This window comes from Dermochelys coriacea, chromosome 26, assembly GCF_009764565.3.
Source record: "Dermochelys coriacea isolate rDerCor1 chromosome 26, rDerCor1.pri.v4, whole genome shotgun sequence".
In the NCBI taxonomy this organism is placed as follows: domain Eukaryota; kingdom Metazoa; phylum Chordata; order Testudines; family Dermochelyidae; genus Dermochelys; species Dermochelys coriacea.
Genome location: NC_050093.1, coordinates 593,798 through 615,147, shown reverse-complemented (window position 1 = coordinate 615,147; position 21,350 = coordinate 593,798). Strand labels below are relative to the sequence as shown.

General features: G+C 43.3%; 1 protein-coding gene and 1 long non-coding RNA gene across 4 annotated transcripts; one reads left to right on the top strand and one right to left on the bottom strand.

The window, feature by feature from the left end:
* Positions 1-1,090: 1,090 nt before the first annotated feature.
* On the top strand, positions 1,091-16,280 carry GOLGA7 (golgin A7). Of its 3 annotated transcripts, none has more exons than XM_038384722.2 (6): positions 1,091-1,222; positions 1,735-1,867; positions 5,473-5,625; positions 10,409-10,510; positions 11,766-11,829; positions 15,868-16,280. In XM_038384722.2, exons 1-5 carry the CDS (start codon positions 1,101-1,103, stop codon positions 11,811-11,813), a joined length of 558 nt encoding a protein of 185 aa, XP_038240650.1. In that variant the 5' UTR covers positions 1,091-1,100; the 3' UTR covers positions 11,814-11,829; positions 15,868-16,280. The 3 variants fall into 3 exon arrangements, with proteins under 3 accessions (XP_038240650.1, XP_038240649.1, XP_038240651.1); XM_038384721.2 differs by having other exon boundaries at positions 1,122-1,226; XM_038384723.2 differs by having other exon boundaries at positions 1,189-1,287.
* LOC119848647 lies at positions 2,125-19,881 on the bottom strand. The gene is made up of 2 exons (XR_006277145.1): positions 19,158-19,881; positions 2,125-8,940 (listed from the first exon to the last, which is right to left on the bottom strand). It is a non-coding gene; the product is annotated as an uncharacterized LOC119848647 (long non-coding RNA).
* Positions 19,882-21,350: the final 1,469 nt, after the last annotated feature.

The window sequence follows — 21,350 nt, the reverse complement described above, 5'->3', positions numbered from 1 at the left end:
GGGACCGTGCCATAGACCATGCCATGGGGGGGACACCGTGCCATAGACCGTGACATGGGGGGGACACCATGCCATAGAGGGGGACCGTGCCATAGACCGTGCCATGGGGGGGGACTGTGCCATAGACCGTGCCATGGGGGGGACACCGTGCCATGGGGAGGTGGGGCCATGCCATAGACTGTGCCATGGGGGGGACCGTGCCATAGACTGTGACATGGGGGGACCGTGCCATAGACTGTGACATGGGGGGGGACCGTGCCATTGACCATGCCATGTGGGGGACCGTGCCATAGACCGTGCCATGGGGGGGACACCGTGCCAAAGACTGTGACATGGGGAGGGGAGACCGTGCCATAGACTGTGCCACGGGGGGGGACCGTGCCATAGACTGTGACTTGAGGGGGGCCGTGCCACAGACCGTGCCATGGGGTGGACACTGTGCCATAGACTGTGCCATGGGGGGGGACTGTGCCATAGACCGTGCCATGGGGGGGACACCGTGCCATGGGGAGGTGGGGCCATGCCATAGACTGTGCCATGGGGGGGACCGTGCCATAGACTGTGACATGGGGGGACCGTGCCATAGACTGTGACATGGGGGGGGACCGTGCCATTGACCATGCCATGTGGGGGACCGTGCCATAGACCGTGCCATGGGGGGGACACCGTGCCAAAGACTGTGACATGGGGAGGGGAGACCGTGCCATAGACTGTGCCACGGGGGGGGACCGTGCCATAGACTGTGACTTGAGGGGGGCCGTGCCACAGACCGTGCCATGGGGTGGACACTGTGCCATAGACTGTGCCATGGGGGGACCGTGCCATAGACTGACATGGGGGGGACCATGCCATATACTGTGCCATGGGGTGGACACTGTGCCATAGACCGTGCCCCGGGGGGACCATGCCACAGACCGTGCCCCGGGGGGGGACCGTACCTTAGGCCGTGCACGTGGGCTGCGCCAGGGCGGGGGAAGCGGAGCCGCCGGGCGGGGCTGAGGCGCCCCAGGGAACCTGCGGGCCCACGACAGGCTACAGCCGCACGAACACGCCCCTTGACCGGAAGAGTGACGCATGCGCAGAATCTCCTTTCCCGGCACATGCGTACAGCAGCCCAACTTCTCAGGCGCTCTACGCCCGCAGGGAGCGGCGCACGCGCAGGGCTTCTCGAACGTGGGGCCGCGGCGCTCCGCGAAGCCGGGGCGGCCCTTTTACGGCAGTCGTAAGTGAGTGCGCACGACGGCCGCTGGGGTCGGAGTGGAGGAAGCGGGGGGCCTGGCTTTGTGTGTAAGGCGGGGGCGGGGGCCCCGGTGTTCTGTGGGGGGCCGTGGCCGGGTCCTGGCGGGGCGCTGCGACTGGGGCCTCGGGAGGGGGGTTGGCGGTTGGGGCGGGGGGCAGGAGGTGGGGGCGCTGCAGGGGACACGGGCTCCGCGGGATCTGGTTGCAGAGTGGGAGCAGGCGGGTGTCTCGGGGGGCTGCGGGACGGGATCACCTGGCAGGGCCGGGGATGAGTCTCCGGTCAGTTTCATGCTGACCGTTTGAATGAGGGATATTTCAACAGCCTGATTGAAACTGACAAACCAGCTGCTGTGCCGGGGGGTAGAGCAGCCGCTGCCTGGAAGCTCATCCCTACGGAGGGGCCGAGGCGTGGGGCGAATTGGGTGTGCTTTTGAGTTTTCGGGTGACTCTGGTGGTGGTCATGTAATGTGTTGGACCCCTTGTTTCTTCTCACAGAACAGCCAGTTCCAGCTGTGCGATGCGGCCGCAGCAGGCACCTGTCTCTGGTAAAGTCTTTGTCCAGCGAGATTACGGTAGCGGCACCCGGTGCCAGTTCCAGACCAAGTTCCCCCTGGAGCTGGAGAACAGGGTAAAAATTTTGTTTTAACTTGGGTTGTGTTAAGGACAGGATCAAAAAAGGCCTGAGCTAGCTGCCGTGGGTGATGGGAGAGCGTACCTGCTAGACACTCCCCCGCTTCCTGTGCCTGAAGAAGGGGATGTGATAGGATGTGCTCAGGACGAGTCCTTTATTGTTTACAGCCAACAATGTATGTGGTGTTTTCCTAACAGCTAAGGTGACAGCTTCCTACATGCTTATACAAACTACCCTACGTACATTTTTTTTTAAAATCACTTTGAGTTGTTAGCTGTGGGGTGGTATGGGGGGGTGTAGATGATAGGGAGTCAAGACTGATTATTTTTTATTATTATTTTTCCTACTTCAGTGACTGGTTTACTGTGTAATCTTTGACAAATGACTTTACTCTCTGTGCCTCAGTTCCTAAATCCGTAAAATCTGTACCCACCGAACTCGGAGTGGTTAAGGCTTAGAGAGACACTACCAACTCAAAATCTAGCCAATTTTAAGAGAGTTAAAAGTAGTTTCTAGTATAACACCAGACCTGAGATCTACTGCCAGTTTTGGTGGGTTTATAACATTTTCTAAAGTAAACTAACTGGTAAAATAGAAGGAAATATCTTTTGCTCTGCTCTCTTTCAGTTATGGTGACCTTGCTTGATACAAGTAATCAGAATTTTTTTTAAAAAAAAATCCAGGCAAAATGGGTTTAAATTAACTCTCCCTATAATTGTTTTGCTAAAGATTTTAGGATCCCTGAATGAGGCACTCTAGAAGAGTAATGGAGTATTAAATTAGAAATCATATATTAAAAATTAATTTGAATAGTTAAATCTTAAACTGCCTTTGTTCAGTGGATGGTGCTGCTTTGTCTCTGTCTGGGAGATGACACTTTGCCAATACTTCCTCAGCCAAGGCCTCAAAGTAGTTGTAAACTGCACTCGTCTTTTATTTTCAGTTAATAGGACTATGATTTAAACAGTACCAAACTAACCACAGATAAAAATGGAGCCTGCCTTCCAACCCACATAAATAATCTGACTCCTTAAATCTACTATTGGGGAGCTGCATTTGCTATGGCCTAATCTATGTGGTCAGGCTGTCACAGCGGCATTTTTCTGGTTAGTATTTTTTTTTAACGTGTTTGAACAAAAATAGTGATGGGTTCCTCTTCCCCTTCCCTGTATGCAAAATGGGGCTAATGATACTTATCACCTCAGTGAGGTGCTTTGAGATCTGTGAACGCAAAGCTCTAGGTAAGAGCCAGTTTGTTTGTTTGTTTGTTTTTTGTGATTTGACACTTACATTACAAGGTACAGGTATCTCGGCTTTAATGCACAGCCCAGTTATTCTTGCTCTTAGTATAAACTGAAATGAGTCCCTCATTTTCTGTTGGATACAATTACTTTATAGCAGTTACTTTCTATAATTTCTGTTTTTGATTTTAGTGGGGCGGGTTTTGCTCAGATACAAACAAATCTGTAGCGGGAGTGCTTAGCTAGTCTCTGCACTGTACAACAGTGTGTTTCTCATGCACAAAGTATGGGAGCGCACAATGTCATCTTGAGTGCATTTAGTGTTGTTTATTAGAAAATAGTCAGAAAGATGTAGATATAGTAATGAATGTGTTCTTGCCAGCCTAGTGGCTTGGCTAATGGGGTAATTGCAGAGGTGAGGTGATACTTTGTCACCGAGTAAAAGGGTGTGGACAGGACTTTATAGGAGCAATCTGTGGCAGTGCCTTTCAGGAAGGCTTTCCAGCGTCATGATTTGTGTTGGGAATGTAGCTGGTCACTAACAGAAGAAACTGAATAGTAGCAAGGGTGAGAATGGCACCTCACAAGCTGGATAAAATAGGTGAAAACTCTACAGTCCTGTCCAGACTGGCAGCCTTTAGGAGGTAAATCGATACAGTTCTTAAAGAGAGGTTGTGAATGTAGGAGCTCTGACTAGGGGGAAGATGATATTTATACATGAAGTTCTAGTATAAAATCTAATATGTTTTAAATATTAGTAAACAGATTCTTCCAGAATTCGTAAGTTGCTTTATAGAGAAGTGATTTGTGTCTGCATTTGTCTGCTTTCAACTCAGAATAGCATACTATGAAAGGGATAGAGACTTTATCTAAGTATCACTCTGCCACCTTGTTGTGTATCATTTCCTGTTCACTGTCTTTAAAATACAGAATGTTCAGTAACCCTATAGTTTATACCAACATTCTTAAACATGCATAATTAGAATCAGAGGTGAGTGTTCTTGGTGTCATCTCGGTGTGGGAGGAGTCCTTTCATTATAAAGTCTGATTAAAGCAACTAAACCTACCTACCTAACTCTCAATCTCTTACTCTAGATGCTGTAAAGTCTTTATTATAAATATTGACTTTGTGCTTATCAGGAATGGCTGAAACACTGAATAAGAAACAGTGTATTAAAGCTCGCACATATATCTTAATGCAAGCTAAGGGCTAGATCCCACATCCTTTATGCATGCAACTCTCCTGTGGACTATAATCTTTATTTTTGATAAAGAAGTAGAAATTCTGTTCATTTGTATACATTCTGACTTCTTGTCAGTTGCTCTTTTTTTTGTTGTTGTTCATTGATCATGATTAAAAGACATTTGATTTTTGATGTGAAAATCTAGACATGACATAATATGCTTAAAATGCTCATTCACATCATTTATGAAACATTGATATTTATGCTTTCTGTAATCCTGAGGAAAGGTGTCCCTTGTAATAGTAACACAAACTACATCTGTTATGCCAGTGAAAAAGCACTTATTGTTGTGCAGTTATGTCTACCACAGTCCTCTCTCATGGTGAGAAGGCTGTTCTGCTGAGCCTGCACTTCAGTGGCCTCACAAGTACCCACTCAAGTACTTTTTCATTTTGTTACTGTCATTTGTAATATTTTATTAAGCTACAACATAACCCCTCCTTGCCAATTGCTCTTTCTTCTCTAGCTGGTAAATGTCACTGTGGGTCCTGTTTCCTTCTCTCCTGCCCCGCAGGGTACACTAATCACCTTAATTTTTCCTTGTTAATTTTATTTATAACTTGGTTGGTCAACTCTAACATAGAAATGCAAAATAGTCAAGGCCTTCAGTGAAAAATGTATTTTTTTAAATCTAGAGGACCTTCCCCTCCAGATCAGCAGTTTTCAACTAGGTTGTACTTGTAACCTAACAAGTTACACATAATGCAGTTTAAATAAGGGCTGCAAATGAGAGATGCAGGATGAAGCACATTGTCAGTGAATGCCTGCTGATAGGTTCAACGGTGGCCAGAAGAACTCCATCACACCACTTAAGATGCCATCTCTTGGCTAGATGACTCTGCACACAATAAATAAATAAGAGTAATGTGGGAATACACATTTGAGCTAATGACTTTAGATCACTTAGCTGCTATTTAACCAAATGCTACAATTTATGGAAGTAATTCGGTACCTAAACCAAACCTTTGCTCTCCATGTTGTATGAAACTGTCTGTAGGTGACATTGCTGATTAAGGGACTGTTCTAGCACAGAAGCTAGATTTCTGTATTGGGGATCAGTGAGTCTTGAATGAGAAATTTGCTGGGTTAGTCTTGTTAAACTCAATCTCTTTTGCAGATCGATAGGCAGCAGTTTGAAGAGACGGTTCAAACTCTAAACAATCTTTATGCAGAAGCTGAGAAGCTTGGGGGCCAATCTTATCTTGAAGGTTGTCTGGCCTGTCTGACTGCGTACACTATCTTTTTGTGTATGGAGACACATTATGAAAAGGTGAGCCTGTTACATTTCCTGCAATAAACTTAAAGCAAATGAAACACACAATGTTGTACGTGAAAGTTATGATCTGTCAACAGGAGAAGCATTTTGGTTTTTTACTTTGTTTATAAGGTTTTCTCTTATAACAGTGTAGTTCATCACTGTAGTACAAATATGGAATAAGCTTTCACCTGCTAGCCTAGCTTCCTGAAAAATCCTGGTCTGTTCTCCTCTCACTTATATCTGAGAGTTGCAAGTGTATATGCAGGGAATAAATGCCAACTTGAGTCACTGGTCGGAGAGTAGCAATGAAATAAAATGTCACGTTCCAGATGTGTGAAGAGATCATCCTGCTGCTAAAATAAACTATAACCATACGAAGATAATGTGCAGTTTTAGGAGAAAAGTCAAAGATAGGTTGAAAATCTATCAGTCACTCAGTGTGCCCAGCTGGTTGAACCATTCCTAACCCAATCATGTTTAATTTTAAACACTAAACTGGAGAGTTTAACACTGAATGTTTATTAATTTCTTATGGGATTAAATTACTGATGAGGAAAGATTAAGTGACCTGCTTTGTGCTGTTCAGAACTGCTGACTTCCAGTCCTTTGGTGAACAACTAGATCATTCTAAATTATAAAAATGTTGTGGTCTGATAGTTTCTCTTTAAAAATGAAGATTTGCATTCTTGTTTAAACACCCTGACACACTGGCTTGAGGAACTAGAAGCCATTCATACTTTCACACCTGCATGCATCCATGCTTACATATGTGGTCTGAATTTAGTATTGGCAGTTCCTCTTTATTTTATTTTTATGCAGTCTGAGTTCACAAAGCCAATGAGTAAATGGCCAAGTCAGTATCTGAATACATTCAGCATCTCTTCTATAAATGAAAGGAGAGTTTAAAGAAGCCTTATAATTTAAGATTGCTGACTTGAAATAAAAACATGTTCCAAATCATTCTATTCATGATTACTGCTGTATATTATATATGAACAGAAGCCTTTTGCCATCCCTTCTGAGCTGGGTGATAAATTGTGCTTGTTTGCAATATTTTATTTATCTAGATATCTTTGGCCTATCTGATGTAAGAAGAGTGACTTTTTAGACCTTAGGCTGCACCAGCTGAAATGTCTCTTTACAATTGAGAACTAGATTGGGACAGAGATGGCAAAGGCAGGTTGTTTTTCTTTTCAAATCTCATTGGAAAAAACAGCACTCCTGGGCCTGCTAATGAGAACAGAGCAAAGAGATGGTTAATTCTTGTGACTAACTCTCTCTAACTTTCTGTTTGTTGCACTTACTACTGTACTGTGTAATTTGTTGGAATATCTAGTTGGTTTTACAAATAACTTTTCTGACCCTCTCAAAATAAGATTGATTTCCATAATGTGATCATCTTGCCATTTTCTTTAATCAGTACAGATCTTTAAATACGCAATATTGTAGCTAAAACCTCACCAGAAAGCTCCTCCATCAAAACTTACATTTGATTAAACTGAACTGGAGTGTGTCCCTAAATAGTAACCCTTAGCAGAATATGGATGGATGCATTTCAGGAATTCTTTATTTGAAATCAGTCATGCAGTCATTTTGTAAGAGACTTAAGTAGTAATGGATTGTGGAGATGGATATGACATCTCTAGTTTCCACTTCTTGCGGCTTGACTGAGCAGGAAATGGGAGAGTTGGAGAGATCTGAGCTGGATATCTTTATGGCATGCTTGCTTCCATTATGCGTTTGAAGAAGGCTGACACACATCCATTGAGAAAGAAGAAACAAAACTCTGACTAGTAAAAACTTCCTGAACTGAAACATTGGGAGGTTTCCATAAATCTGAAGGAGCAGTGTGTGTGAGAGACCAAAGGGAAACTTCACACTGCTAATAAAATACAAAAGTCACTCAACTAAAACTGTTTCAGAGATTGTATTGGTTTTCTGCTGTTACTATGTGTAGTCTGTTCTCTTAAAACAAGATACTCTTTACTTTATATATACATATAATCTGAATTTCCAGAAGTCAGTTGCATTATGCAAAGCTTTATATTTAAGGTGTCCTTGGTGAAATTACTTCCTTGGTTTGGTCCTAATCTGGATGCCTTTCTGGAAGATTTGCTTTAGTCAAACAAGTTACTGGGCTCCATTCATGGGTAACTGGGTGAAATTCTATGGCCTATGTTAGACAGGAAGTCAGACTAGATTATCTAATGGTCCCTGCTGGTGACTATTAGATCTCATATCTCTGCAAGTATATTTTAATTTTTCTTGACCCAGTATATATGCAGACTGGACATTCCCACTCTGGTATTTTTATGTTCTAGAACCCTTTTCAGTTTATTTCCCCACCTTTCTTTCTAATGTCTCTGAAATATTTAAATAGATGCATGACTCAGCGGTTGTGGAAATACCATAAAACTGGTAGGACTAGTAATGTTGGAGTTTAGCCAACTGTGAAAGCTGGGTTTGATCTCGTTTTAGGGTTCTGTTCTTTTTTTTTATCAAATAACTTCAAGTCCATAATTCACTGAAAGCTATCGGTTTCCGAAACATTTCTGTAGTGAAGTGACAAAAGCAACACCATCTGTCTGAAAGCTTGTCCTGTGTTTGCATTAAGTCTACTAACATATCGGTGTCCTATCTGGGGCAAAGTAGACTGAACCTGTATGAAGCAAGAAGTGTATGGCTCTTCTGTTTTGACTTTAACAAGCAGTGTTGAACTATTTGGATCAAAGTGTTTGGAAATTTTACTATATAAAACTAGTGCAGTCTGTTTGCCTTGGCTTACACACAGGCCAAAACCGCAAGCTAGCACTTGCCTCAGGCACTATTTCGACAAGAGCAGTGCTCTGTGCTAACATGCAGAATGATTCATTTAAAGGAATGCTGGCCTGGGACTGCTCCTGTTCAGACAGGTGACAACTGGTACATCACAAAGGTGACATTCATGCAGGGAAAAGCGGTAGCTACACTGTTCATCAGCAGACATGTTCGTTTTATTTGGACTTGTACAGAAATAAGCAGCTGCCCAAGGCACTGGGTACTCCTGCCGTAAGTTACTAGAACAAAATATAAAATAGCAGTTTTACACCCCACCCAACAACCATCAGAATTCAACCCCTTCAAAACTGCCCTCCCTCATCCAAATGTCACCCCCCATTTAATGCAGCAGGACTTGTTGGATTAGAAGATGGCAACAGCACCTCTAAGTTTTTGAAGGGTGGGGGAGAAGAGTGCTAACCAGTAAATAGACTGTTGGACTGGAGGAGTAGAAGCAGTAGAACAAATGGCACAAAAGGCCTGATGCTTTTCAATATTTTCATCAGTGATCTAGAAGTAAATACAAAAACACTACTTGTGGATGACACACAGATTGGTGGAGTGGTAAATAATGAGTACAGAGCAGTCTCGCACAATGATCTGGTAACCTGGGCCCATTCAAACAAAATGAATAATTTTGCATTTAAACTGTTGTAAAAATTCATCCAGAAATAAGGAATGCAGGCCATACCCACACACAGTGAGGACTGTATTCTGGAAAGAAGTGACTCGAAAAAGTATTTAGGGATCATAATGGACAGGCAACCGAACATGAGCTGCCAGCACAGTGCTCTGACAAAAAGAGCTAATCTGATCCGTATGAAGAGGGGTGTAGTGAATAGGAACACAGAGGTGGTTTCTCTTTACCTCTGTATGTGGCACTGGTGAGACGGATACTAGAATGTCACGTACAGTTCTAGTCTCAACATTTTAAAAGGGATGTTGAAAAATCAGAGCAGATACAGAGAAGAGCCACAAAAATGATTTGAGGGCTGGAGAAAACTCCTTATGGTAAGAAACTAAAGAGCTTAATCTCTTGATCTTGTCAAAAAGAAGATTGAGAGGTGACTTGATTAGTGTATTCAGTATCTTCCTGGGGAGAAAATACTAGGTACTAAAGGGTGCTTTAATCTAGTGAAGGAGGGCAGAACAAGAACCACCAACTGGAAGCTGAAGCCAGAGAAATTCAATTTAGAAGTAAGGCTTAGCAGTGAGGATGATTAAGCACTGGAACAAACTACCATGGGAAATGGTGGAGTCTCCATCTCTTGAAGTCTTCAAATCAAGATGCCTTTCAAGAAGTTGTACTTTAGCCAGATACAAGTTGTTGGCTTAATATAAGGGTAACTGGGTGAAATTTAATGGCCTGTGATATACGGAAGGTCTGCCTAGATGATTTAATTGTCCCTTCTGGCCTTGAACTCTGAATCTGTGGAAGAAGCATGTAGGGGGAAAACAGTTATTTTTGGAGTAGCTAAGATCAGCACTTTGTATTTGGCAGTCTGTTATTAATGGGAAATTGACATGGAAGGAAAGGGGCCTCTTCTCTCTTTTAGAGTCACACCATGACATATACTAAACAAATTGCTTATGAGTAATTTAAACTGCATATTTTCATAGCACTATACAGTTCTCTTTTTCCAGGCTATACCCTATATTAACCTCTTGTAGCATAGACACACTATTATACAAATGTACCCGTCGGAGAATCTTGTTACAATACAGCTGTCTCCTGACCTCCTTGCAATATAGTTTCAGTGCTGGTATAGACAAGACATTATCCATATATCCTTTCCACTTACTCCCTGCCAAAAAAGAAAAAATAATAGCCTAGCTATGCAACAGGGCTACAGTCCCAGCTGTGTTGTTAGGTCTCCCCTGACCTGGTTGTATTTGTAGTGTAGATGGGGCTTTTAAAGGAAGGCTGATGTGAAAACTCAAACAGAAAAACTGTAAAGTCTCTGTGTTCTGTCACCAGGTTCTTAAGAAAATTGCCAAATACATTCAGGAACAGAATGAGAAGATCTACGCACCCCAAGGCCTCCTCCTGACGGACCCCATCGAGAGAGGACTAAGAGTTGTATCTTTTTATGGCTGCTTAATCCTCTTCTGAATTCTGTCCTCAGAGCAGTAATAGAGCATCTTACCTCACAGAGGCTGCATTGCACACTGCAGGCACCCATGATTCTGTGATCTTATAAAAACACATACTCCTTGGTGTTTATAACATCTCATGTGTAACGTACTCAGCTGTTCCTCTCAAACTTTATTCGGATAAAATTACTATCTGTTTAGAAAGTCTTTTTAATAAAATATGAATTTGATATATCTGTTTCTTGGAGCTCTCTTAGAAAGGTGCTATTCAGAAGCAGAGTATCTTCCTTCAACCTCAGTTACCTCTGGAAGATGCAACTTAGCCATTTAGAAAGGCTAGTTGACTTCCTAATAGAAATAAAACATGGAATGTAAATGCTCTGTAGAATTTATTTTAAATGTTGGTCTTGGCTTAGAAACAATGCATTGTTGCTCCCACCTGGTGCCTATGGTAAAATCTCCACCACAACTTGCCTGAGTGATGAGGCCTGTCCCCCTGGATTTTGCTCTTGGCTACAGCTGTTCTCCCTACAACTTTTCTTCTAGGCTTTGGACCTCACTGCAAATGTCTTAGCATTCATTCTAGTTACCATTTTTCTTGGTGGTTGTAGGGGCATCTTGTAGCAATAAAAGAGGAAGTATGAGTAATGCATTTCATCTGTCAAGAATTCTAAACTCAAAGCCCCTTTGAAATGCATAGGCTCATAGTGTGTGGTGAGCTGTCATCCTAATTAATTGCAGTTCCTTGGTTTTATCTGAGTAGTGGCCCAAATATCTTACAGCTTTCAGTTGTGTAATTTCATTACCCTTGATGTGCTGTGCATGTTTTTGGGAACTGTAAATACAGAAAAATGACTTGCATTTGGTAAACAGACATGTAAATAGTGATTTTAATTTGATTAATAATTGAACAGTGGAAGAGTCCAAAGCAAAAACTTGCCTAATGACCCATCTCTTTGTTCATAAGAATGTTAACAGCTTCACTGCAATATTACAAAGTCTTTATGCCTCTGAACAGACATTTTTAAAGGCAAGTTGTAGCACAGGCCAGAATGCAAAGCCAAAAGCCACGAAGAATGTTTTGCTTACTATAGTTCAGAAATGTAGCAAAATTCCCTCTGTAATGGCAGATGTGAGGCTGAAAGATCAAGTGCTCCACTGCGTTGCTTTGTTTCACTTGCCTGTTTTATCTCCATGATTTTTTCTATATAGCATGTTTTCTTAACAGCCATGCTGTGCAGATTGAAATTACCATTTACGAAGACAGAGGACTGAGCAGTGGAAGATAAAACTAAGGAGTCTAAGGTAAATATTAACTTTGCATTCGATGTCAGGTCAGTAACCTGCTTCTGTAAATTCAGAAGATGCAAGTCCTCTCCCCTGTGGAGACTGAATGTTTATTCAACCACTGCATGTAATCATGAGTCTCTTTAAATAAATCTTGTGTGGATTAGATTTTTAAATCCCAGCGGAAGTTGTAAGAACATCAATACTTGGCAGCATGGCACTGAATGATGATGTACTTCAGATGACATCAAATTTAACCTTGATGAAATCCAAGATTTTAATTACTTAAATATGCATAAACTTAAATCTAATTTATGCCGTACTGCATCAAAAAATCATTATCTGACAGGTTTGGTAGATCAGTAGATCCCGATTCTGCTGAACAGTGCAGAACTTTAAAAATCATGTTTAAAATGTAATGATTGAATTTAATCACTGTTTAAATGGCTCTTCTGGATTTCAGAGTGACTCTTACTTATGGCATAAGGTGATATGGGACTCCCATTCAGTCTTGCATGCTAACGCTGCAGTGACACTAGTGTGTGAATGCCATCAGCTCTTTCAAGCTAAGTAGTAGGGTCAACCCACGTCAGTACTAGGGTGGGAGACATTTAAGAAAAATCCAGAAGCTGCAAGATGTAGTGTTGGCAATTTAATAGGTGCTGGTTGCTCCCCATAATCAGTACTGAATCAATTGCCACCACCTGAGGTTAGGGACTCTGTTGCTGGAGCTGCCATCTTCTGCTTAAAGCTTCCTCTGGCACTTTTCATAGGAGTCAAGATTTTAACCCCTGTATCCTGACTCAAATTCCAATTGGCGTAGTTACATCTTACCTCCATCAGGGTTACCTTTTTGGTTCAACTGCATGGAGTATTCACTTCCTGTGCACTGCTAAAGACACTGCATTTCAATGCTGGTTGAAGTGATGCCCCATTTCTCTCTTTGTGACACTTCATGTTTGTAAAGCACTTAGTGCCTCCCACCCAAAGATCTCAATCTCAGGACAAAGTATTTTATCTGCTGGCCTGAGTAGGAATATCTCACAGCAGAAGCCAAATTCTACTGAACATGTAAAGTTGAATTCCTCCCAACACACTTCCCTCCTTTGCTTTGCTGGGTACCTCTTGATTAACCTGTACCTACAATTCTTCTAAATGGGATTATTTTCACTGAGGCTTGTCTACAGTGTGCACAAAGCATATTAGAGAGCTTTACAAATCACACGCAAGTAACATGCTGTGCTCTAGTTGCCCCCTGGAGACCTTGCTGGTGTGAACTAAAAGATTGGGTATTTTTTAGTCCCCTCCCCCCCTCCCGCCCATCAGGGTCTACATGGGGCAGTTAGAGCACAGCATGTTAGAGCACCCTACAAATCACACCCCTCTAATGTGTTTTGCCAGCACTACGGAGACAAGCCCTGGGGCATGGTCTATGCTACAGATTTATATCGGTATAACTACATCACTCAGGGTATAGAAAATCTGCATCCCTGAGTGATGCAGTTATATGGCCCAAACTCTTGGTGAAGACAGCGCTCTGTTGTTGGGAGGGCTTCTCCTGTCGACATAGCTACTGCCTCTCAGGGAGGTGGAATATCTACATTGACAGGAGAAGCTCTCCCATCAGCTTAGCTAGAGTCTTCACTAAAGCATTACAGTGGCACAACTGCATGAGTGCAGTTGTGCTGCTGCAGCGCTGTAAGTATAGACAAGCCCTGAGAGGCTCACCAAGCCATGATGGGAAACTTTCCTAGACTAGAAGGCTGAATATTCTTTTAGCTGCACAATAAATTGCGGGATATCAGAGTAGTTTGTAACAATGTGTTACTTAGAGATGACTCTTCTGTTTTAGAATGTCCAAACTGATTGCTCTAGTTATTAGCACTCTGGAGCCTGATACACTGTGTTGTTTTTGTTTTCTGCCATTGGGAGTAAGTTTGTTTTATTAATTGCAGCTGCATCTACTTGGCACAATCCGTTTGTCATGACTCATTTCACAGCTATTATTGCTAAACGATGTTTTTCCTAGGTGGTGTAGGTTTTGAGCAATTACATGCAAGACCCTACTCTATCAAAGTTCAAACAACTGTGAAATTTCTAAAATGGGGAAAGATTTACATTAGAAACTTCTGGATAGTTTCATGAATAGCAAATATTTTTGTTCAGCACAACTTTGTTTTTGAAGCTGCATATGTATCAGGAGCATACCTAATAAGACCCTTGTTCCATATTGGGCATCTGTCTTCCCAAACTTAAACCACCAGCACCCCCAGCCTGCAAAGTGTCCTAGACAATCTGTTTGACTGCTGAATAGCGCATGTGGGCTATATACACAGTTTAGTGAGAGAATCTAGAACAGCAGGGAATATGCCTCCAGCTGAAAAAGGATGCACTTTCTAGGTCAGATTCTAATTTCAGCAACATCAGTGTAAATTCAGAGTAACTCTCACTGGTATTGCTAATATCAGAATCTGACCTGCTGATTCAGTGATCCATTGAAGATTCGTTAGGTAGGGAGTCAGGCTCTGAACTTACTCAACAATGTTGAGAAATTGCATTAGTGCAGTCCCTCCAGCCAGTCACTGCCACCAACTTGCATCTTACGTGCCCATGCTAGGAGCAGAGATGCAAATTGCCAGTAGCTCTTACCAGTATACACTAAATATTCCAACTCTCTGGATACTTTAGTTGTAAGTAAACTCTAACTTTGATTGCTTTGACTGGAAAGACCATGATCTGAGAGACTTCTGACTGGTTTGTCTGAATCTTCTTGCAGGTCCCTGTGGGAGATTTTCAGAGGCAGAAAGGCGAAGTGGAGTTGCATGCCTACCTGCTCTTTGTGCCTCAGTAATCTTCCCCAGCAGAGCGTGGTCATCCCACTCTGCACAACCAAAATATCTGGGTGTCCCTCACCAAGTCTGCTGAAAATATTCAGTGTTCAATTATGAAAATTGGATTAATTTGCATTAATTTTAGAACTACATAATTAGTATCCTTATTGGCTTCCGAAGTACTTTACATCCACTTCTTAAACCTGGACACATGCATTTGTATTAAGTGGCAGCCAAAGGTTCCAGATGAAATTGAACCCTTTGTGCTAGGTGCCATACAAACACATACAGACTTAGTCCCCTGCTCCAAAAGGGGTTACAGTCTCACTTGTTACAGTGAAAGGGGGAGTGTACTAGTGGCCTGTCCTTTTAAGAGCCAGAGGCTTGGGGCCAGCCAGCCCTGGCCATTTGTCAGACTCACCTGGGAAGGGAGTAGGTAACTGTAAAAATCGGCAAGTGGCTCTGTTGAGCGTGGATGGCTGGGGAAGCTTCAGGAAGGGATGGTGGCCTGCAGTAGTCCCTGAAGAAGGAAGACTCCTGGTGGTAAACTTGGGAGGATAGGAAGCCCTACCTGGAAGCGCTATCATTTGTGATCATTTGGACGATAAACGCAGCCCAGAACCAAGGGGTAAAGCCTCACTTGGTGTGGCCGATAATTCTCAAGGCTCCTGAGGAAGCCAGCTGCTTATAAGACCAATGACATGGTAGTGGTAGTGAGGTCTTGGGACACAGAGATAGCTGTTTCACCATGTGATGGTTCCAAATCACTTTAATCTTTTTCTTAAACAAATTAAACTCTCCTGGCTGCCCAGTCATCATTGGTTGACTGATTGTAGATGCCACAGCAGAAGTGGGTCCTGAGAGGATAATGGCTTTATGGATTAAGATGAGGAGGATGTTCCATGCATAAGGCTTACTGTAGAAGAAGCAGTGAAGCGGGCATGCTGGCCTCACTGGCAGAGGATGAAGTGGTGACACCAAAAAGTATTAATCCCTGTCTTGCAGAAGGGGACCTACAGGTGAAGGCACTTGCCAAGTTAGTGGCACAGCTGGGAATAGCACTCTTAAGTGCTGGCTCCCAGGCCCTTATTGTGAACCATTACACATGCTACCTCCTCTGTGCTACTGTACTTCTGGGAGAACAGACACTGTTATGTAATGGTGCTATGCGTGGTTTGCTGCAGTGTCCCTAATGTTGTTAAACTTGTTCTGTCTTGCTTTCTAGCTCCCAGCTAGGTGATGGACTTGCTGTACCAAAAGGTCCACCTGCCTCCTGTCTAGAGCATCATTCCTCTCTGTTGCCAGATCCATGGTGCCATCCACTAAAGGACTAACTTCCTAGACTTCTGCCCCACATGGGGTGACCCTCTGGCTGGTCAGCATCCATTTTGTGTCCTTATGGCAAGCTTTAAGTGATGGGATCATCTTAATTTCTAAGGAAAAGACAGTTGAGCTGTTTGCACTTGAAATTAACTGGTGGATCAGCCACCTGAGAGCAGTACTGTTCCTGCACAGCCACTCAGGCTTTCCTATACATCAGACAGACTTCAGAAAGCAACAAGTCTGACTTGGGGGGGAGGGGGGGAGAGAGAGAGAGAGAGAGAGAGAGAGAGTGTGTGTGTGTGTGTGTGTGTGTTTCAAAAACAAAATCTTCACTCCAGAATAAGTCCTCGGGGGACCGAGAGGGGCAGGAAGCAGGTAGATATGTCCATTGCACAGAGTGCCTCTGCCGGGCAGCAAGTGACTCAAGGCATAGAGCATTTTAAGTTTCCAGAGCTGATGCTCTCTAGGAGTTATTATGCAAATGCTTTTGTTTTCATGTTCTCGTTGTTCCTAAGAACCATTAGCTAACGTTATTGTTGGGTGCTTTGCTGAGTCTGTGAGAATCTCCTGTTACTGCGTTGTCCTAAATTCATAGGAGGAGATAGTGTACTGCTTGTTTCATTAAGCTATGCAAGCACAATAAAATGAATGCTGAACCAATTAATGTAACCATCCCTACTCTATCCCTTAATGTTTAATATGTGAAGTGTAAAACTTTCTTTATGGTTTTATTATAAATATAATTTATAGGAAAATTTGATTTGACAAAGTACTAGATAGTGTATAAGAATTTCTTAACTCTAGTCTCTGGCAAACTGCTGAAGGGTAGAGCTGTGCAGTATGTCGTATTTCCCCTGTATAAACATTCCTCAGCAACGTCTGTTAAAATATCTTGGACATCTTCTGAGTAAAACTTCCTACAAATCAAGTTGGTGTAATATTTTCTGTTATCTCCTTCTCCCTTATTAAAGTGGGCTCTCTATCTAGCCTTGGCTTCAGTTAGCAGAGTCCCTCTGTTTTGAGAGCTATCGTCCTTTCCCGTGGAAGGAATTAAGGGATTTACAAAAGAAAACTGTCCAGAACAGAGAGCATTCTGCTTTGTGATACTGTAGGTGCTAATACTGGATCTAAGCTTCCAGATCTAATTTCTCATACACTGATTTTTTTCCTGGAGGCTTGTGTAATATTTTAACTGTACAAAATACCTGTTTTTCTAAGCTGTAACTGTGTGTTTGCCTTTTCAGACCTGTTGCAATAATTTTGAAGACATATTAATGGATTAATAAATTTCTTAAATAAACTGTCTGTCATATTTTGATACTGACATGAATCAAACAGTAACTCCCTAAGTAAAACTGATGGCTGCTCACCAAGATTCTAAAATATGTATACACTTGCACAGCTATCTTATAAATCTAATGAAAGTTAGACATTAAGAGGATGGGCTTTCTACTTTCTGTTAGTCAGATATTTGCTTGTGTACAAACAAAATGTTAGCAGCAACAGACCTAATGTTGAGCCCATTTAGATTTCAGTCTAGAGGTTTCTGTGTCTGAGGCTCTCTAGCTTAGGCTGGGCACATCGATATGTGTTATACACAGTGTTTCCAAATGAACGGTATTCACAAATGTGGGATGCAACTCCAGGCTTTTATATAAGCAGCCAAGAGTTTGTGAAGTTTGTTCCCCAAAAGGGGGCTCAGCAAATGGAAAAAAGGATCTGTTATAAAATTGTCTGAATTAATAAGTTGGATTCTTAACTGTCAAGAGGACATAAATAGGCTTCTCTCTGAATAGTTTCTAGTTTTCGATTTGGTTAAATAAAAGTTAGCTGAGCCCCTCCCTGTAAGGTATACAGTAATGATCAAAGATGTGACCTCCTGCCCATGACCAACCTGGAGAGACTTGATCCTGGATGCAGCAGTTCCTAGAGCGCTCAACTTGTGTATCCTCTAACTGGTTCTGGGGTGTCCTGGCTCCCCTTCAGAGAATCATGAGTTTGTAGGTCAGGCTATAAACAAATTCATATATTGCAAGACCAAAGTGGACCATTGTGGTCATCTAGTCTGACCTCCTGTATAACACAGGTCAGAAAACTTCCCCATCATAATTCCTAGAGAAGATCTATGGATGTTGTTCTCAATTATGATTTAAAAATTGTCGGTGATGGAGAATTCCTTGATCAATTGTTCCAATGGTTATTTACTCTGACTGTTGAAATTTACACCTTATTTCCAGTTTGAATTTGTCTTCAGCTTCTAGTCATTGGATTGTGTTGTACTTTATCCTGCTAGATTGAAGAGCCTCTTTATTAAATAATTGTTCTCCACGTAGATACTTAAACTGTAATCTAGTTACCCTCTAATCTTATCTTTGTAAAGTTTAATAGACTCAAAGAGCTCAATCTATCACTACAAGGCATGTTTTCTAATCTTTAGTCAGTCTTGTGGCTCTTCTCTGAACTGTCTCCGGTTTATCAACACACTTCTTGAATTGTGGACTCTAGCACTGGACACGTTATTCCAGCAGTGGTTGCACCAGTGCCAAATAAAGAGGTAAAATAACCTCTCTATTCTTCCTTGAGATTCCCCTATTTATGCATCCCAGACTAGCATTAGCTCTTTTGCTCACAGCATCACACTGGCAGCTCATGTTCAGCTGATTATCCAACATGACTCCCGAATCTTTTTCAGAGTCCCTGCTTCCCTAGATCTAGTCTGCCATCCTGTAAATACACTTTGTGCCTAGATGGATATGTTTACATTTAGCCATATTAAAATGGATATTATTTGCCCAACCAATCAAACTTGCTCTGAATCAGTGACCTGTCCTCTTCATTATTTACCACTCTCCAATGTGTGTCATTTGCAAATTTTATCAGTGATGATTTTATGTTTTCTTCCAGGCGATTCATAAAAATGTTAAATAATGTAGGCCCAAAAACTGCAGGACTGTACTGGAAACATACCCCCCGCAATGACTATTCCCCATTTGCAACAACATTTTGAGACCTATCAGTAACCCATCTTTTAATCCATTTAATGTGTGCAATGTTAATTTGATACTATTCTAGTTTAATCAAAATGTCATGCGGTACTAAACTACCCCAGTTCAGTATCTTTTTTTCCTCTATCTTTCTCTTCCTGATTTACGAGACACTTCTCCATCCTAATCAATGTGAAGAAAAACATACCCAAAGGCTTGATGGTCTGTGAGGCCCTCCTTATTGACTGATGATCTGAGGGGTGTGACTGTGGATGTTGTATCCCAGCCAGAGGGGTCTCAGCCTCTGTACTGACTGTCCAGCTCCATTTAGAATGATCCATGAGTGGATTCATGGGTGTTGAGTTCTTCAGTCTATGCCTGGGCACCCCTGGAGCTGGGACTTCTGCAGGCAGAGTGGTGTTCCAGCGAGGCTAGCCCTTTCAGCCCTCTGCTAAGGCTGTAATTTAAAGTAATGAACAACACTCTGCACTTTTATTGCACCATGTATCTACCCCTATTTCTCATTGACTGCATCAAAAATCCTCCCCCCTTGATCACAAATTAAAATATTTTTCAGTACATGCTTATATCTCACTCTTTTAAATTACCTTGTTGTGTTTAACCTTTTCATATAACTTTGCTTTAAAAAAATGTTTTCCCTTGTTGCAGTTCTCTGGGGCCTAATAAAAAAGTGAGACTGATGCTTTGTGCTGAGTTGAGGCTTACACTAGAGGGTCACATTACTCTACAAAGCTGTATATAACTGAAGGAAAAATGTGGAAGTTTAGTATGAACTGAGGTCTGTACTAGTCCCATAGTTCAGTCAGAAAGTGATCAGAGGTTTCAAAAGAACGTTTAGAACTAAGGTCACATAATTAATCTATAGAGAGTCTACGCCATAAATCTACCTGAATTGAAACGAGGACTGTCCCTGCAGGCGCTTGTCTCTTCTCTTGCATTAGGGCACCTCCACTGTAGATGGCTCTGAGAGCACAAATAGTGATGTCAGTTAGTGGTGGCTTTTTGTGACCTAGACACGGCCACTAAAAATGAAATCAGCTAAATTCTTGAAGCAGAGAGAGTACCAAAGAGCCATCGGATGATAGGTCACATCCAGCCATTGTTGATTTGGTCCAGTTTGGAAAAGTGACTTGGAGGTGAGAAGTTCTGAGAGTTAGTCACCTCCAATGAGATTGAGAAACCTGCCTCTGACTGACTCTGTAGAGTGGCTCATTGGGCAGAGACTGTGCAGGCAGAAGTAGTGACCTGCATGGGATATTTAGAACTAAAAAATACCTCTAGGGAAAAATGTCTCTCTCATGTGCCATTTCATTGTCTTGTGGGAAGTGGGGCTTGTGCACACAGCCCAGCTTCTCAGAGAACAAGGATGGTTTAGAACAGGGGTCTCAAATACGTGGCCCGTGTGGTTCTTTCATGCAGCCTGCCATTCCCCACGCCCCTCTGTCTACCTCCAGGCCTGGGGTGGGCAAACTACAGCCCGCAAGCACCGCGCTACTTCCTGAAGCAGCCAGAACCACGTCCCTGTGGCCCCTGGCGGGGAGAGGGCAGAGGGCTCCGTGCATTGCTCTTGCTTCCAGGCACCGCCCCCCGCAGCTCCCATTGGCCGGGAACGGGGAACCACGGTCAATGGGAGTTTCAGGGGAGGTACCTGGAGGAGCGGCAAGAGCAGCACACAGAGCCCTGTTCCCCACCCCCCTCCCGCAGGGACGTGGTTCCAGCTGCTTCCTGGAGCGGTGCAGAGTGGAGCGGGTCCAAGGCAGGCAGGGAGCCTGCCCTGGCTCCGGTGCGTGTCGCTGTCACCCCGGAGCCACTCTAGGTAAGCGGTGCCAGAGCCTGCACCCCAAACTCCTCCTGCACCCCAACTCCCTGCCCTGAGCCCCCTGCTGCACCCTGCACCTCAACCCCTGCTGCACCCCTCACCCCTCCTGCACCCCATACCCCAACTCCCTGCCCTGAGCCCCCTGCCGCACCCTGCATCCCTCCTGCACTCCCTGCCCTGAGCCCCCTGCTGCACCCCACACCCCACCTCCCTGCACCCTCAGCCCCCACCACACCCGGCACCCCTCCTGCCCCCCCTGGGGGCAGGGAGGGGGTGAAATTGGGGTGGGGACTTCTGGGAAGGGGTTGGAATGGGGCTCGTCAAGGCAAACTGTCTCTTACTATATGTACGTACAGCAAATAGCGCAATGAGGCCCTAGTCTTGGTTGGGGCCTGTAAACGCTAGCATAACACAAATGCTTTGTGGAACAAAATCTGTGCCTTGTTCTAGGGCAGCATGAAGGAGTTTTCAGAATTGCTCAGTGGTGCAAATGCCTGAGCTTACATCTGATGGAAAAAGAAAAGGAGGACTTGTGGCACCTTAGAGACTAACAAATTTATT

Excerpts from the sequence above, each read along its gene's own strand:
- GOLGA7 (XM_038384722.2), top strand. The coding sequence starts at position 1,101 with ATGCGTACAGCAGCCCAACTTCTCAGGCGCTCTACGCCCGCAGGGAGC. Across the intron at positions 1,868-5,472 it reads CCCTGGAGCTGGAGAACAGG|ATCGATAGGCAGCAGTTTGA; the intron begins GTAAAAATTTTG and ends TCTCTTTTGCAG. Across the intron at positions 10,511-11,765 it reads TCGAGAGAGGACTAAGAGTT|ATTGAAATTACCATTTACGA; the intron begins GTATCTTTTTAT and ends CATGCTGTGCAG.